The following is a 16767-nucleotide window of genomic DNA, read 5'->3' as shown; positions in this document are numbered from 1 at the left end:
GCTGGAGACTGAATGAGTGCTGCTGGAGACTGAATGAGTGCTGCTGGAGACTGGATGTGCTGCTGGAGACTGAATGAGTGCTGCTGGAGACTGAATGAGTGCTGCTGGAGACTGGATGAGTGCTGCTGGAGATTGGATGTGCTGCTGGAGACTGGATGAGTGCTGCTGGAGATTGGATGTGCTGCTGGAGATTGGATGTGCTGCTGGAGACTGGATGAGTGCTGCTGGAGACTGGATGAGTGCTGCTGGAGACTGGATGAGTGCTGCTGGAGACTGGATGTGCTGCTGGAGACTGGATGTGCTGCTGGAGACTGGATGAGTGCTGCTGGAGATTGGATGTGCTGCTGGAGATTGGATGTGCTGCTGGAGATTGGATGTGCTGCTGGAGACTGGATGTGCTGCTGGAGACTGGATGAGTGCTGCTGGAGACTGGATGAGTGCTGCTGGAGACTGGATGAGTGCTGCTGGAGACTGGATGAGTGCTGCTGGAGACTGGATGAGTGCTGCTGGAGATTGGATGTGCTGCTGGAGACTGGATGAGTGCTGCTGGAGACTGGATGTGCTGCTGGAGACTGGATGAGTGCTGCTGGAGATTGGATGTGCTGCTGGAGACTGGATGAGTGCTGCTGGAGATTGGATGTGCTGCTGGAGACTGGATGAGTGCTGCTGGAGACTGGATGTGCTGCTGGAGACTGGATGAGTGCTGCTGGAGATTGGATGTGCTGCTGGAGATTGGATGTGCTGCTGGAGACTGGATGTGCTGCTGGAGATTGGATGTGCTGCTGGAGACTGGATGAGTGCTGCTGGAGACTGGATGAGTGCTGCTGGAGACTGGATGAGTGCTGCTGGAGACTGGATGTGCTGCTGGAGACTGGATGTGCTGCTGGAGACTGGATGAGTGCTGCTGGAGACTGGATGTGCTGCTGGAGACTGGATGTGCTGCTGGAGACTGGATGAGTGCTGCTGGAGATTGGATGTGCTGCTGGAGACTGGATGAGTGCTGCTGGAGATTGGATGTGCTGCTGGAGACTGGATGAGTGCTGCTGGAGACTGGATGTGCTGCTGGAGACTGGATGAGTGCTGCTGGAGACTGGATGTGCTGCTGGAGATTGGATGTGCTGCTGGAGACTGGATGAGTGCTGCTGGAGACTGGATGAGTGCTGCTGGAGACTGGATGAGTACTGCTGGAGATTGGATGTGCTGCTGGAGACTGGATGAGTGCTGCTGGAGACTGGATGTGCTGCTGGAGACTGGATGAGTGCTGCTGGAGATTGGATGTGCTGCTGGAGACTGGATGAGTGCTGCTGGAGACTGGATGTGCTGCTGGAGACTGGATGAGTGCTGCTGGAGACTGGATGTGCTGCTGGAGATTGGATGTGCTGCTGGAGACTGGATGAGTGCTGCTGGAGACTGGATGAGTGCTGCTGGAGACTGGATGAGTGCTGCTGGAGACTGGATGAGTGCTGCTGGAGACTGGATGAGTGCTGCTGGAGACTGGATGAGTGCTGCTGGAGACTGGATGAGTGCTGCTGGAGACTGGATGTGCTGCTGGAGACTGGATGTGCTGCTGGAGACTGGATGTGCTGCTGGAGACTGGATGAGTGCTGCTGGAGACTGGATGTGCTGCTGGAGACTGGATGAGTGCTGCTGGAGACTGGATGTGCTGCTGGAGACTGGATGAGTGCTGCTGGAGACTGGATGAGTGCTGCTGGAGACTGGATGAGTGCTGCTGGAGACTGGATGTGCTGCTGGAGACTGGATGAGTGCTGCTGGAGACTGGATGTGCTGCTGGAGACTGGATGTGCTGCTGGAGACTGGATGTGCTGCTGGAGACTGGATGAGTGCTGCTGGAGACTGGATGAGTGCTGCTGGAGACTGGATGAGTGCTGCTGGAGACTGGATGTGCTGCTGGTGATAGGATGAGTGCTGCTGGAGACTGGATGTGCTGCTGGAGACTGGATGTGCTGCTGGAGACTGGATGTGCTGCTGGAGACTGGATGAGTGCTGCTGGAGACTGGATGTGCTGCTGGAGACTGGATGAGTGCTGCTGGAGACTGGATGAGTGCTGCTGGAGACTGGATGTGCTGCTGGAGACTGGATGTGCTGCTGGAGACTGGATGAGTGCTGCTGGAGATTGGAAGTGCTGCTGGAGACTGGATGTGCTGCTGGAGATTGGATGAGTGCTGCTGGAGATTGGATGAGTGCTGCTGGAGACTGGATGTGCTGCTGGAGACTGGATGTGCTGCTGGAGATTGGATGAGTGCTGCTGGAGACTGGATGAGTGCTGCTGGAGACTGGATGAGTGCTGCTGGAGACTGGATGAGTGCTGCTGGAGATTGGATGAGTGCTGCTGGAGATTGGATGAGTGCTGCTGGAGATTGGATGAGTGCTGCTGGAGACTGGATGAGTGCTGCTGGAGACTGGATGAGTGCTGCTGGAGATTGGATGAGTGCTGCTGGAGATTGGATGAGTGCTGCTGGAGATTGGATGAGTGCTGCTGGAGATTGGATGAGTGCTGCTGGAGACTGGATGTGCTGCTGGAGACTGGATGTGCTGCTGGAGATTGGATGTGCTGCTGGAGACTGGATGTGCTGCTGGAGATTGGATGAGTGCTGCTGGAGATTGGATGAGTGCTGCTGGAGATTGGATGAGTGCTGCTGGAGATTGGATGAGTGCTGCTGGAGACTGGATGTGCTGCTGGAGACTGGATGTGCTGCTGGAGACTGGATGTGCTGCTGGAGATTGGATGAGTGCTGCTGGAGACTGGATGAGTGCTGCTGGAGACTGGATGAGTGCTGCTGGAGACTGGATGAGTGCTGCTGGAGATTGGATGAGTGCTGCTGGAGATTGGATGAGTGCTGCTGGAGACTGGATGAGTGCTGCTGGAGACTGGATGAGTGCTGCTGGAGATTGGATGAGTGCTGCTGGAGATTGGATGAGTGCTGCTGGAGATTGGATGAGTGCTGCTGGAGATTGGATGAGTGCTGCTGGAGACTGGATGTGCTGCTGGAGACTGGATGAGTGCTGCTGGAGATTGGATGAGTGCTGCTGGAGGCTGAATGAGTGCTGCTGGAGATTGGATGTGCTGCTGGAGACTGGATGAGTGCTGCTGGAGATTGGATGAGTGCTGCTGGAGACTGGATGTGCTGCTGGAGACTGGATGTGTTGCTTTGTGTTCAGCTGGAGGTTGAATGGGTGGAAGAGTGGTCGCTGAATGAAAGGATGAGGTGGGTAACGGCCCAGGCTCAGGGACGCTCCAAGGGGCGACCTAAGGGGCAGGCCCCTTAGGTCGCGCTCCTTCGGGCGCATGACGCCTCTGAGATGCGCCGGAGTTTAAAGGGGGCAGTAGCCGCCCTCTGATAGGCCTGCTGCCTGCTTAGGGGCGCGGCTCACTCACCACGTTGCGTCCTGCTGGCTCTCAGCTCTGGGGTGGCTGATTAGTTTTGGTTTCGTTTTCAAAATCTTTGTCCTTTGCCTCCCGTCTCTCCTGCACGGCTCACCTTGAGTGACTGGTGAGCAGGCTTTTGCCCCGGATGGGCCGCGCCGATCGCGCAAGCCTCGGCAGGGAGGAGGAGGGAGCGGTAGGGTGCGGGTGGGCGCCGCGATGTAGGCCGCCGAAATATATGGAAAAATATATGGAAAAACAACCCATGCTGTAGTTACACGATGTTAGGGGCTACCACCCTAGAAAAAGATCTGGCTGTCATAGATGATATCACATTGAAATCATCGGCTCTGTGTTCTGTGGTGGTCAAGGGAGCGAATGGAATGCTAGGAATTATTGGGAGGGGAATAGCAAATAGAACAAAGGACGTCATAATGCTTCTGTGTTGCTCCATGGTGAGACTGCACCATGAATACTGTGTGCAATTCTGGTCGCCACATCTCAAAAAAGATATAGTTGCACTGGAAAGTGTACAAAGAAGGGTGACCAAACGATGAGGGGGATGGAACGGCTCCCCTATGATGAAGGGCTTAAAAAGGTTAGGGCTGTTTAGCTTGGAGAGGAGTCAGCCAAGGTTGGATATGATAGTGGGCTACAGAATCATGAAAGGACGAACAGGTAAATGTGAATCAGATATTTTACTCTTTCAGATAACAGAAGGACTAGGGGGCACTCCATGAAAGTTAGCAAGTAGTACATTTGAAACAAACTGGAGAAAATCATTTTTCACTCAACGCACAATTGAGCTCTGGAATTCATTGCCAGAGGATGTGATTAAGGCAGTTAGTGTAGCTGGGTTTAAAAAAGGTTTGGATAAATTCCTGGATGAGAAGTCCATAAACTATAAATCAATAGGGAATAATCACTGCTTGTTGCTGGCATTAGTAGCAATGGGATCTATTTAATGTTTGGGTAAGAGCCAGGTACCTGTGACTTGGATTGTCCACTGTTGGGGGAAACAGGATTCTGACCCAGTATGTCAAATCTTCTGTTCTTAGGATAGCGTACTGGGTTAACCTTGTATGGTGATTATATATATATAGGAATTTACTAATACAGGCTACTCAAGCATTGCCATGTCACCACTCTGAAATTTCTTGCTTCTCCTCATCATATTAAACCCATCACGTTATTTGCCTACTTTCCAGAAGAAAAAAGGTATATCAGATCGCCATATGTATGTGTGTCCCCGCTAATAACTTTTGTTTTTAGTGTCTGATCCATACCAAATTCTCAGTATGTCAGGGGGTCCTGATCCATATATACGTGTGTATGCCTACTTCTGCACAAAACGACTTGCTTTTCAGGTGTACAAATCAGTGAGAGAACGGACTTATCTTTCTTGTTTCATTCTTCAAAAAAGAAAAAGAAATCTTGCACTGAATGGGAAAAGGAGGGAGGTGTTTCACACTCTCAGGCCGATTCAGTAAAGTCCATGGGAGAGCGGGCCACTCACCTGCAAGCGCGATACAGTATTTAAATGAGGCCCGGTGGTAGAAATGGGCAAAAGGAGGCACTAGGGACGCTAGCGCATCCCTAGCACCTCCTTTTGGCCCGGAGCGGCGGCTGTCAGAGGGTTTGACAGCTGATGCTCAATTTTGCCGGCATCTGTTCTCGAGCCCGCTGACAGCCACGGGTTCGGAAACCGGACGCCAGCAAAATTGAGCGTCCGGTTTTCGACCCGACAGCCGCCGGCCGACTTCAAATTTTTTTTTCTTTCTTTTTTTACTCTTCGGGACCTCCGACTTAATATCGCCATGATATTAAGTTGGAGGGTGCACAGAAAAGCAGTTTTTACTGCTTTTCTGTGCACTTTCTTGGTGCCTGAAGAAATTAGCGCCTACCTTTGTGTAGGTGCTAATTTCTAAAAGTAAAATGTGCGGCTTGGCTGCACGTTTTACTTATTGAATCGCGCAGGAATACCTAATAGGGCCCTCAACATGCATTTGCATGTTGAGGGCCCTATTAGGTTCGGCGGGTTGGACGCGCGTTTTCCACCCCTTACTGAATAAGGAGTAAGGGAAAACGCGTGTCCAATGGCGGGTTAACAGTGCGCTCCATCGGAGAGCACTGTACTGTATCAGTGGCACTGCCCTAAGGAACAGAGAAGTTAACCTAGAAGACAGGGTATGGGAGAGTGGAAGCTAAAATGTGTGCACCTAGACAGCCTTTTTATGCCATCACAGTCATCGCTGGGGAGAGGGGGGGGTTGAGAGGCAGGAAAAGATTAAGAAAAAACAACAGAGTAAAAATCAGAATAAAAGCAAAGTAGCAAAAAAGAGCCAGAGAGATGAAGTAAATACTGACAGCAGATGGTGCAAGGCAGAAATCTGTAACACAACCAAAAAAATGACTACAGAAAGCATTAAATCTCAAGACTAATTAAGCAAGAGGCAATTTTGCTTCCTCTAGTTGGCCGAGATATTTTACAAGACTTGCGGATGTTTTATATAGTCTATACAAAATAATAATCTATCGTTTTGTAATTCTATTCAATTAGAGAACCATAAAAAGCTTTGAGGTCCATATTCCAAGGCTTTCTCCAGGTAACCTTTGAAGTTACCCAGACAAAAAAAAAAAAAAGATTTCAAAATTTCCCTTCACTCCCCAGCTAAACTTTTTCACAGCTACCTCAATCATCCACAAAATATTTAGTTGGATAAAGGGAGACAGAGATGGAGGCATTCTGGGGACAGGGGTAAAAAAAATGGCCAGCTAGTGCTACACAGATAAATCTGGTCATAAAAATACCGACCCTAAAGTTACCGTATATACTTGTGTATAAGTTGAGAAATTTATGCTGGAAAATAGGCACAAAAAAAAAAAGCCATTTCGACTTATGCTCGCATACTATCCATTTTTCCGTGTATACTATGAAGTCCCTGAGACATTGTGTGTACGTACGTGCGAACTGCCAAAACGGAGCACAGCTACACATAAGCGGCTAACTCCACTATTCAGAGTCAGCTACTTAACCTATGTGGCTAACTCTTCTCGTGCCACAGACCTGTCCTAAAGTTAGTGCATCGTGGGACTTTTTTTTTTTTTCCCGGACATGTCTTTTCTTGAATCCTTTTCTTCCTGATAGATCACTCATTTTAAAACTCGACTTATACACGGGTCAATTCGTTTCAATGGATTTTGGTATCAAAATCGCCTATCGACTTCTGCATGAGATTGACTTATAGACTAGTATACACGGTAAGTGGAAAACTATCTAGATATATTCAGTGACAGACTGAATATAAGTGCTGCCTGCTGAAACTCTCTCTATCTTTCGGGCCGATACAGTAAAGCTCGGCCGCAGTTACCCTGTTTCTAACCCGCTTTGAACGCACAATTTGGACGTGCAAGGCGAACCCGCGACCGGTTTTACGCGTCCTTACCGCTTGCCGAGATGGACGCGTAACTGTCTCCACCCGCGGCATGTATATGACATGACATGTTAATGATCGATTTAGCTATTCCCGCCGATACAGTAACGTGCGCCCATATTATCGCCTTTTTAACCAGCTTATTTGCCGCGTCTTTAACCTGCATATTTACCGCCTACCCTGGTGTTCAGTCAGCTTCCCGCTGCCTTGAGCACCTGGCTGGACATCCAAGCTACGACCTCGGGCGTCCGGCCGGACGTTCATGGACAAAAGTCATTTAAAACATGTTCCTTTCACTCTAGTGCCGGGCGGGCCAGGTCAGCTGGGAAGGCCCAATCTGGGCCTGCTTGCCCTGCCACCGCAGGCATAGAATCGGAGTTGGAGGCGCAGCAATCCCTTCTCCACAGCTGCAAATGGAGCGGTGGAAAGTTGAACAACATCGATCTCTTTCGCCAGCCATGACATGACTCAGCTGACCGAGGTGACAAATGGGGTGAAGAGGACGAAGCCTGACTCTGTAAACAGCTGTTACTTCCATTCTAGAGCCTTGAGCGCCCGGCTGGATGTCCAAGGTTGCGGCGTCCATGATCGGAGGCACCGCTGCCTTGAGCGCCCGGCCAGACGTCCAAGGTCGCGGGGTCTGTAGAAGAGAACCATCCACTTTCCTGGTGGAATGACATTTCAAAGGACAGGTACCAGCACACCCTGGATACTGTATTAGGGATGTGAATCGTGTCCTCGATCGTCTTAACGATCGATTTCGGCTGGGAGGGGGAGGGAATCGTATTGTTGCCGTTTGGGGGGGTAAAATATCGTGAAAAATCGTGAAAAATCGTTAAAAATCGAAAAATCGAAAAACCGGCACATTAAAACCCCCTAAAACCCACCCCCGACCCTTTAAATTAAATCCCCCACCCTCCCGAACCCCCCCCAAATAACTTAAATAACCTGCGGGTCCAGCGGCGGTCCGGAACGGCAGCGGTCCGGAACGGGCTCCTGCTCCTGAATCTTGTCGTCTTCAGCCGGCGCCATTTTCCAAAATGGCGCCGAAAAATGGCGGCGGCCATAGACGAAAAAGATTGGACGGCAGGAGGTCCTTCCGGACCCCCGCTGGACTTTTGGCAAGTCTTGTGGGGGTCAGGAGGCCCCCCACAAGCTGGCCAAAAGTTCCTGGAGGTCCAGCGGGGGTCAGGGAGCAATTTCCCGCCGCGAATCGTTTTCGTACGGAAAATGGCGCCGGCAGGAGATCGACTGCAGGAGGTCGTTCAGCGAGGCGCCGGAACCCTCGCTGAACGACCTCCTGCAGTCGATCTCCTGCCGGCGCCATTTTCCGTACGAAAACGATTCGCGGCGGGAAATCGCTCCCTGACCCCCGCTGGACCTCCAGGAACTTTTGGCCAGCTTGTGGGGGGCCTCCTGACCCCCACGAGACTTGCCAAAAGTCCAGCGGGGGTCCGGAAGGACCTCCTGCCGTCCAATCTTTTTCGTCTATGGCCGCCGCCATTTTTCGGCGCCATTTTGGAAAATGGCGCCGGCTGAAGACGACAAGATTCAGGAGCAGGAGCCCGTTCCGGACCGCTGCCGTTCCGGACCGCCGCTGGACCCGCAGGATATTTAAGTTATTGGGGGGGGGGTTCGGGAGGGTGGGGGATTTAATTTAAAGGGTCGGGGGTGGGTTTTAGTGTGCCGGCTCACGATTCTAACGATTTATAACGATAAATCGTTAGAATCTGTATTGTATTGTGTTCCATAACGGTTTAAGACGATATTAAAATTATCGGACGATAATTTTAATCGTCCTAAAACGATTCACATCCCTATACTGTATAGGCGCTGCATACCGCTCTATACAGTAAAATGGATTGCGAGCGCCTACCGCTTCATTGACGTGCTTTGGACGCCGCTTGGATTTGCGTCTCATTTGAATACTGAATCAAGCGGTATGTGAACCAAGATGTGCGCGCGGCAAACGAGGGTGCGCCCGGCACTGCCGCACTGTTTCTTACGCGTCCTTACTGTATCGGCCCGTTTGTGTTTGGGTATTAAGTATCAAAATGTTTTGTCTCAGATGGCTTTGATCACAGAGGACCCTGCTCACGCTATACATCCCATCAGTGCACAAATTAATCCAAGGTGTTTTGTTTTTTTTTATAAAACTATTTATTCACAATACTTCAAAAACATAACATTTAAAGAAAGTACACAATTTTGTTTTTAACGTTCTATTCCACCCAATTCCCTCCCCACCCATTGCAGATTATAAACAAACAAACAAACCTTGGCAGATTAGAGTACAGCGAGAGAAAAATAGATCAGAATTCCATCAACTTAGCAGGCTGGAGAAAAACTGTACAAATTTTTCCAATTAGTGTCTAATGTTTTCAAAAAGGATTTCCATACAGCTATGTGAAAATGTTTTGCTTTTTCTGTTTTTCTGCAGTCCTATACTCCATAGTCATCAAATCAAACAACTGAGCTTTCCACGTCTCTATATCTAGCGGAATTGAGTTCAACCATTGGAAAAGAATAAGTCGTTTCACCAATAAACAGGCTTTGAGAAGTAAATATTTATGCGCCTTCCCCATTGTCCGTCCCCGAGTAATATGATGCAATACTGAGAACCCTTCATCAATGGGGGTCAGTTTTTGAGTTATGGCAATCAAGAACTGAATAATTGCATTCCAGAAGGCACATATCTCTGGTTCATTGTTTATGGGGGTGCCCAGAGTAACAGCCGGCATAGGACATTTCCTACAATGATCAGAATCAGGTTTCATGCATACATTTAGCCTGCACCAGTGAAATTATTATCCTATGCAAAATAATAATTCAAGAAATAACACTGTCTCTGTAGATTTATACATAAGGGCAACACAAGCTCCCATATCACCTTCATCTAAATCAATTTGTAAGTCATTTTTCCATACTGCTGCTAACACTTCCAAGGCACTGTGGGTATCTAAATTACATAAAAATGTATATAAAGCAAACAAAGAATGTCTATGCTTATGACACACATATAGGCAATAAAGGCAGGAGACATTAAAGGAAATGTTCTATCGCTCAACGCAGGTGTGATAAATACAAATTTGTAAATATGCAAAGTAATCCAAGGTGTATTTTTAATTAGCAAACTTTTTTTTTTTTAAAGATGGCTTTTTTTATTCGGTACCTATTTGGTGCCGTTCAAGCTCCGTTTTAGAAAGTGTTTTGAGCTTTTTGGTCTCTGCATATGTTTCACACATTTATATGTTTTACAGATGCATTTCTTAACAGTTGTTTTTAATTTATATGCTTTTTTTTGTACAATATTCTTTGCATATGTAAACAGCAGTCTCTGCTACATGATGTCTTATTTTTTCTGTGTTGTATTTTGGATCCTTGGTTACACCTCTCTGTTTTTATGTTTTTGGTTTTACTGACAGTTTTTCCTGGGCCTCTGTCCCTCCCAACGCAGCCCATGTGGCGAAACGGGGTCCATATCGGGGGACCGAAACCTCTCTCTAAGAATAAAAGGTGAAAACGCTTGCTTAATTTATGACATCACTTCTTGCTTTTGTGACTACTAAAGCGTGATGTCAGAAACACAGGATTTCTGCCTCGTTAGAGAGAATCCATAAATGACCAAACTCCTATTCCAATGCAAGTATCTGTGATGAATAAAAGGGAAGTGCACTTACACTTGAAAAAGTATGCCTAAACAGAAAGCAAGATGATCGCAATATCAAAATTCCCTCAGAACCAAGCTATTACATCCTTTAAAAAAAAAAAAAACACTTGGATATATATCGTTAGTAAAGAAATCAAAATAAACTTACCAACTAACAGTTTTACATCTCTAATACTGAAATCCGGGTCAGGCATGCTACAATTGTAACAGAGAAACAAAACTTAGAGCATCTCAAAAAGAAACAACATTTAGCATTGCAAATTTTCAAACTCTAAAGCGATAAACAAAGAAATAAGGAAAATGCAGCAGATTTGCGCCCATCTATTCTGCTGCCATAGATCCTACTCAATCTGTGATCTGCTTCCTGCCCTCCCTCCCTTTAGGCCTGTCCTGAGTTATGTGGCCAGATAACAATTACATCAAGTTTGCTTCTGGGCTCTTTCAAACACCACTAGAGTTTGGATAAATCTTAAGAGTTAGTGAGTTCAATGTTTTCTGAAGAGTTGTTTGCACAGGGCCCACGATACTCAAAGTAGACCCAAACCCCACCATAAATGCCACCTGAGAGAGTTCAAAGGCAGGTTTTTCTACTGGATCCCAGGAAAAGTGGCACTGCATGAGTCCCAAAAGCTTGCATATTGAACATCTGTTAGCCTAACTCAGGTATTATTTCTATCCAACTATGGTTTGTCTTTTCTTTCAACAATTTTTTTTTCACACATTTTTATTGGCCTTAGTAACAAATTTGTTCAGTGACTTCTAATCATAGTGATGCATTATCTGTTATCCATTTGTAGGATACAATAACTAATACATTCCACCAATATTTCCATACTACTCATGTACAATTGCCCTGAAATACCATTACGCTGGCAAGAGAACCACAAAATTTCTCTCATGCACCCGGCATCTGAAAGGTCCATATGGACTGTGATGTCACAAATGATGACACCACACGTGCTGCAGGAACCAATCGGCTCCCATTCCATGAGAAGTCCTTTGTGACACTGGTTCACAGATGGGCTGCTCCCCGGGTTCAGAGAACTTGAACTGGAGCAGTTTCAGGAATTTTAAAATGAAAGCTAGAACAGGAAGAGGTTTAAAGGGGAACTCCAGGCTCAAACAAAGTCACCCAGAGTTTGCCTCCAAATGAAAAAGGCTGAATATTACCGCTTCCTATGCGTACTTTGGACATTTTCCACAGTGCTCAAAGGCTGCCACTTTCTCTTAAGAATCACAATTCTAAGGCGTCTCTTTGGGCACATAGACACGTGTAGAAAAGTGTCAGCACCACGGGTCTGACAACAACCAGAGGTCAGAAGAGTTACGTCCTGCACCTCGCAATACAGAAATGCAAATCTCAATGAACTCTGCAGTCATTTTTGTACAAAGGTTTTGAGTTACGGTGCCAGGCAGAAACGTTGCTTTGGGTGTAATTTCAGGACACTGTCTTCAATCATTTCTTCGTGTTTCTACCTTACAGTGCAGGGAAAGCTCCTTGTTACATCATTATTACAAAAGCTATCATTTTAAACTTTATAGAGCACTTACTCTGAATATCAGTTAGGAGATCCTGCATGTGTATGAATTATATTCCAGCTCAGAGGAGAAAAAGTGAACTTGAGAGAATCTCAGTGATATGATTGGCTTATACAATAATGTTCATGGAGGATTTGGGCTCCACACTAGGGCTAAGTAACTTGTGTGAACTGTGTGTCTTCCTTTTAGATAATGGGCATGTCTATGGGTTTATTGAAGATATCAAACACACAGCAAGAAAGTACACAATGAAGGGACAGAGAGGGGCAAATATCCCCTTGTTTCCCTTCCTCTTCACTCACGTACAGATTTAACTAAAAACAAATGTTTTGGCCACTGTTTTTAAAATATATAGGAACTAATTCATATTACTGTGGCTTGGTTAGTATGTAGATTTGCAGACTAGATCACCAATATTATGCTACTAGTATTCCGACATGGAGACTAAAACAGAGAATATCATAATGTTTCTGTATCCCTCCATGGTGCAACCTCATCTTGAGTATTGTGGTCAGTTCTGGTCACCACATGTCAAAAAAGATACAGTAGAATAAGAAAAGGCACAGAGAAGGGTGACAATAATATAAAGGGATTGGAACGATTCTCCTATGAGGAAAGGCTGAAGAGATTAAGACTCTTCAGCTTGGAGAAGAAACAGCTGAAAGTAGATATGATAGAGGGCTATAAAATAAATGAGTGTAATGACAAGTAAACAATCAGTTGTTTACTCTTTCAAAAAGTAGAAAAACTAGGGGACACAAAGAAATTACTAGGTAATACATTTAAACCTAATAAGAGAAAATATTTTTTTACTCAATGCATTATTAAGCTGTGGAATTTGTTGCCAGAAGATGTGGTGAAAGCTGTTAGTGTGTAGCTGCGTTTAAAGAAGGTTTGTACAAGTTCCTAGAGGAAAAGTCCATAAACCATTAAGGTGGAGTTGCAGAAATTCACTGCTTATTCTTGGGATAAGGAGCTTGGACTATCTACCCCTTGGGATCCTGCCAGGTTCTTATGGCCTGGATTGGCTGCTGTCGGAAACAGGATGCTGGGCTTGATGGACCCTTGGTCTGACCCAGTATGGCATTTTCTTATGTTCTTATGACTTATTCTGCTCATTAGGGGAAGCTTTCAGGTTCATCAGTGGTTCACCTTCCAGCATTTTAAAAAATCTTTCACAATGACTTTTTACATTTTACTCCTAAAACTTACAGTAGTTTGTGATTTAAATAGATATAACATGGTAGATCTGAATGGGAAACCAGGAGGATTCTTTTGTCTACTGGGTCCCTTCTTACCAGACAGAGGATTGCTCTTTTCCTAGAGGTCAAAATACAATTGGGAACAAAACAGCTGGATCTTATTTTTCACCCCCCCCCCCCAAACAAGGCCAAATGTCAAGTTACATTGAGTGAGGAAGCCAATTCAATGTGTGACTTGTCTTTAGGTATGATCGGTTTCCACTGATGTAAATCAATACAATAAATTGCCTACATAATTCCCATATAGCTAAATAATTGATTTAAAGCTTAAAAAAAAAAACCCACCAATTTTTCACTTTGGGAATTTTAAGACAACTGTGGATCATCTAGCGTGAAGGGTTTGAATACATGCAGTGGTGCTGCTCAGTATCACCGAGACTCCGTAACATCCCCTCTGTAATCTTTAAATTGTTTCAATGTAAAACAAATTGTTTATACTGAACTGAAATTAATCTGATTGTATATCTGAAAGAAAAACATTACAGTACATCAACATAACCAGGTACATTACCCTTCAAACAAGCTTATAAAGCTAAATGAGAGAAAAGTCAAATATTATGTTTGATATATTTAGTTAATATGCATTTCAATAACATTTCATCTGTACTTACTTTATCCCTAATCCATCCTTAGTCATGAAGAGAAGGGGAACTCTCAAGGCTTCTCGCTGTACATACTCATAGGTAAAATCTGATTAAATTTTAGAATAAAACAATGTTACCATTTAAAATAAAATCCATCACTGCATTTATAGCTACAATAACTGAATTGTAACTCAGATTTGGAAAAGGCAAGCAATTAAATCCAAAATGCAGGATTAGCTACTCTAGTTTGCTGTTCTTTAGACCGTTTGCCAATTTAACAACAAATAAGAACATTGCTGAGAGCCTGGCTCATTGGACTCTTTTCCCATGGACACAGAATGGGAGAAAAGGCCTTACCAAATCAGGCCCTTCTGGGGGAAATTTTCAAAACAGCCTCTCCTATCCCCACCCCAGGTGCAAAGGTCTGCAGGTAATTTGTCACACGGACCTTGTACTTAATTTTGAGAGGTAAGGCGTGTGCCTACTTTCCCCCTGAAAATTGCCCACAGATACAAAGGACCTGCAGACTGCCTCTGCTGTTTTTGCAGCAAGATTTTTGCAAAAAAAAAACAAAAGACAGGCATGGTTTTGAAAATCCAATGTATGTATGTTGGTTTCCAACACGCCCACCCACCCCCAAACATGTCCCCGATAGGAACATCATCCTCTCCGCAATCTGGCTAAACATACACTAGCTGCGGAATTCCATGCAGGCAGCTGGATTATGTGAAGGCAATTTTCATAAAACCAAATTTACCCGGATAAAATATGAACTATTTTTAAACAGAAAACACATGACCCCCCAACATTAAAAGTTCTATACAAGAAAAGAAAACATGCAATAAAGCCCTCTTATAGATAGATGTCATGGATAAAGCTGTGTGGTTGCTGTATTAGTCCAACTTGAATGTATGACAACAAAAGATCAATAAAAATATATATATAAGGTGATCCCTTTTTATTAAACTTGATCTACTTCTCATCTAGCTTTCAGTGGTTATGCGCCTTTTATCAGGTCAAAACAAAATGGCCAAGTCAAAGTAAAAGATGATGCTGCCCCAACATACAAGTGAATAACAAATGTTTCCCTTATATGCTCTGCTATTTTGGACCCTGCTTGCCAAGCTTTTTTTTTTTTTTTAATCTTATAGACATAAAATGAGGAAAAAAGGCCTTAGTAAATCAAGCCCTTTATTTTGACCTGATAAAGGGAGTATAGCTGCCAAAATCTAGTTAAGAAACGTATTAAGTTAGTCCAATAACAGTTTATTGATCTTTTTGTCTGTAGATTTATGATACTCCGGGTTTTGCATGGATCCCTAAATACAGAGCTATAGGATCATAAGATTTGCCATACTGGGAAAGATGAAAGGTCCTGTTTCCAATAGTAGCCAAACCAGGTCACAAGTACCTGGCAGGATCCCAAAAGGTCGATAGATGCCCTGCTATTTATCCCAGGGACAAACAGTGGGTTTCCCTTAACAATGGTTTATGGACTTTTCTTCCAGGAACTTATCCAAACTGTTTTTAAACCCAACTAAACTAACACCTTTTACCACATCCTATAGCAGTGAATTCCAGAGCTTAATTATGTGCTGAGTGAAAAAAATATTTTCTCCTATTTGTATCACCTAGTAACTTTATTGCATGTCTCCTAGTATAAGAACATAAGATAAATTGACCTTCTGTTTTGTCGGTATTAATGCAAAACCAAAAATTAAGTTAAATATATTTTTTACATATACATTCAGCTTTATAGCAGAGCTGAGCTGACTTGCAAAACCTGGCCCCTCTTCCTCGGGACAACTGGGGCTGGAAAGGCTGAATGGTCTGTATTCCTCAGAGAGAGGATTTACTGCACAAGGGTTAGGCTAGATGGGTGGGAGAAAAAGGAATAAAATTGAGTTTAAAAAAAAAAAAAAAAGGGTGGCTAATGAAGGCTCCTGGAGCCCCAGCTGAGGCAGGCTACAATTGAGCTGGGGAAAGTTGAAAAGAACATAAGAAACTGCGAGGCAATTTCTAAATATTCAGATTCAAACCATGGCTGCCATCATCACTGTAAACGCACAACTGTGGCAACTGCACAGAGTCACTTCCCACTTCAAGTACTTGGAAAGGACACTTCTAACAAAATAATTTGGAAATCTCACTCAGATTTATTGCCTTGATGATAGACTTTCATCAAACATGATCACATTATTTGAGATAACATTACATAGAACACCCAATATTTGTATTTATCCATAGGCAAAAGGATTTTGATAGCATACCTGCTACAATAAAAAAATAATAGTAATATTTTTTGTTTTAGGGCAATATTTAGTAAAACGTTTTGTCCTACATGATGCAAAAATGTCAAGAAAACTCATTTCAGCTCATTTGAGAGCGGCCAAAACTGGGCAAAGCAGAAAAGTTTCTAAATAAATCATCTATTACCCTGCTATGGGTAGAAAATCGTTTCAAATGGAATAACCTCTCAATTTGGCCATTACTTTCTGAGGAATATGCCTTCATTTGAACCTAGGGCAAGACCCTTGAAAAGGCTCCCGAGTAAAGATAAATGTGAACTTCATTTAAAATTAAAATGAGAGCGCAGCCTTTAAGAAGTAAATAATCCGCTGCCTGTGAGAACAGGCCTCTGGTTCAACATTGGGTTAGGGTGATTGGGCAGTTAAAAATAGTGGGAGATTTTAAAGCAAGCGTGGCAAAACTGTAATAAAAGGCACTCAGAACTTCTGGGGTCCAGTTAGTCTTGAGGACGGGTTTGGGGTAAAACGATTGTTTGCCTTAGTCAAGGCATTCATAGCGCTTTGCTATGAAAGCAGCAGAAATCCTGTCCTTAGAAAAGGGTAACCAGGCAACACAAGCACCGGTGCCGTCTTCGTTTTCCATG

General features: G+C 44.8%; 1 protein-coding gene across 1 annotated transcript in view; it reads right to left on the bottom strand.

Annotated features, from left to right (window-relative positions):
* Positions 1-16767, bottom strand: part of KDM2B (lysine demethylase 2B) — a 184168-nt gene that overhangs the window by 154258 nt on the left and 13143 nt on the right. The window contains 2 exon segments of the mRNA XM_029619679.1: positions 10638-10684; positions 13902-13980. Of these exon segments, the coding sequence (XP_029475539.1) occupies positions 10638-10684; positions 13902-13980 (126 nt within the window).

Source organism: Rhinatrema bivittatum, chromosome 11, assembly GCF_901001135.1.
Source record: "Rhinatrema bivittatum chromosome 11, aRhiBiv1.1, whole genome shotgun sequence".
NCBI lineage: Eukaryota > Metazoa > Chordata > Amphibia > Gymnophiona > Rhinatrematidae > Rhinatrema > Rhinatrema bivittatum.
Note: the sequence above shows the minus strand (reverse complement) of the source record. Positions and strands in the feature narration are given on the sequence as shown.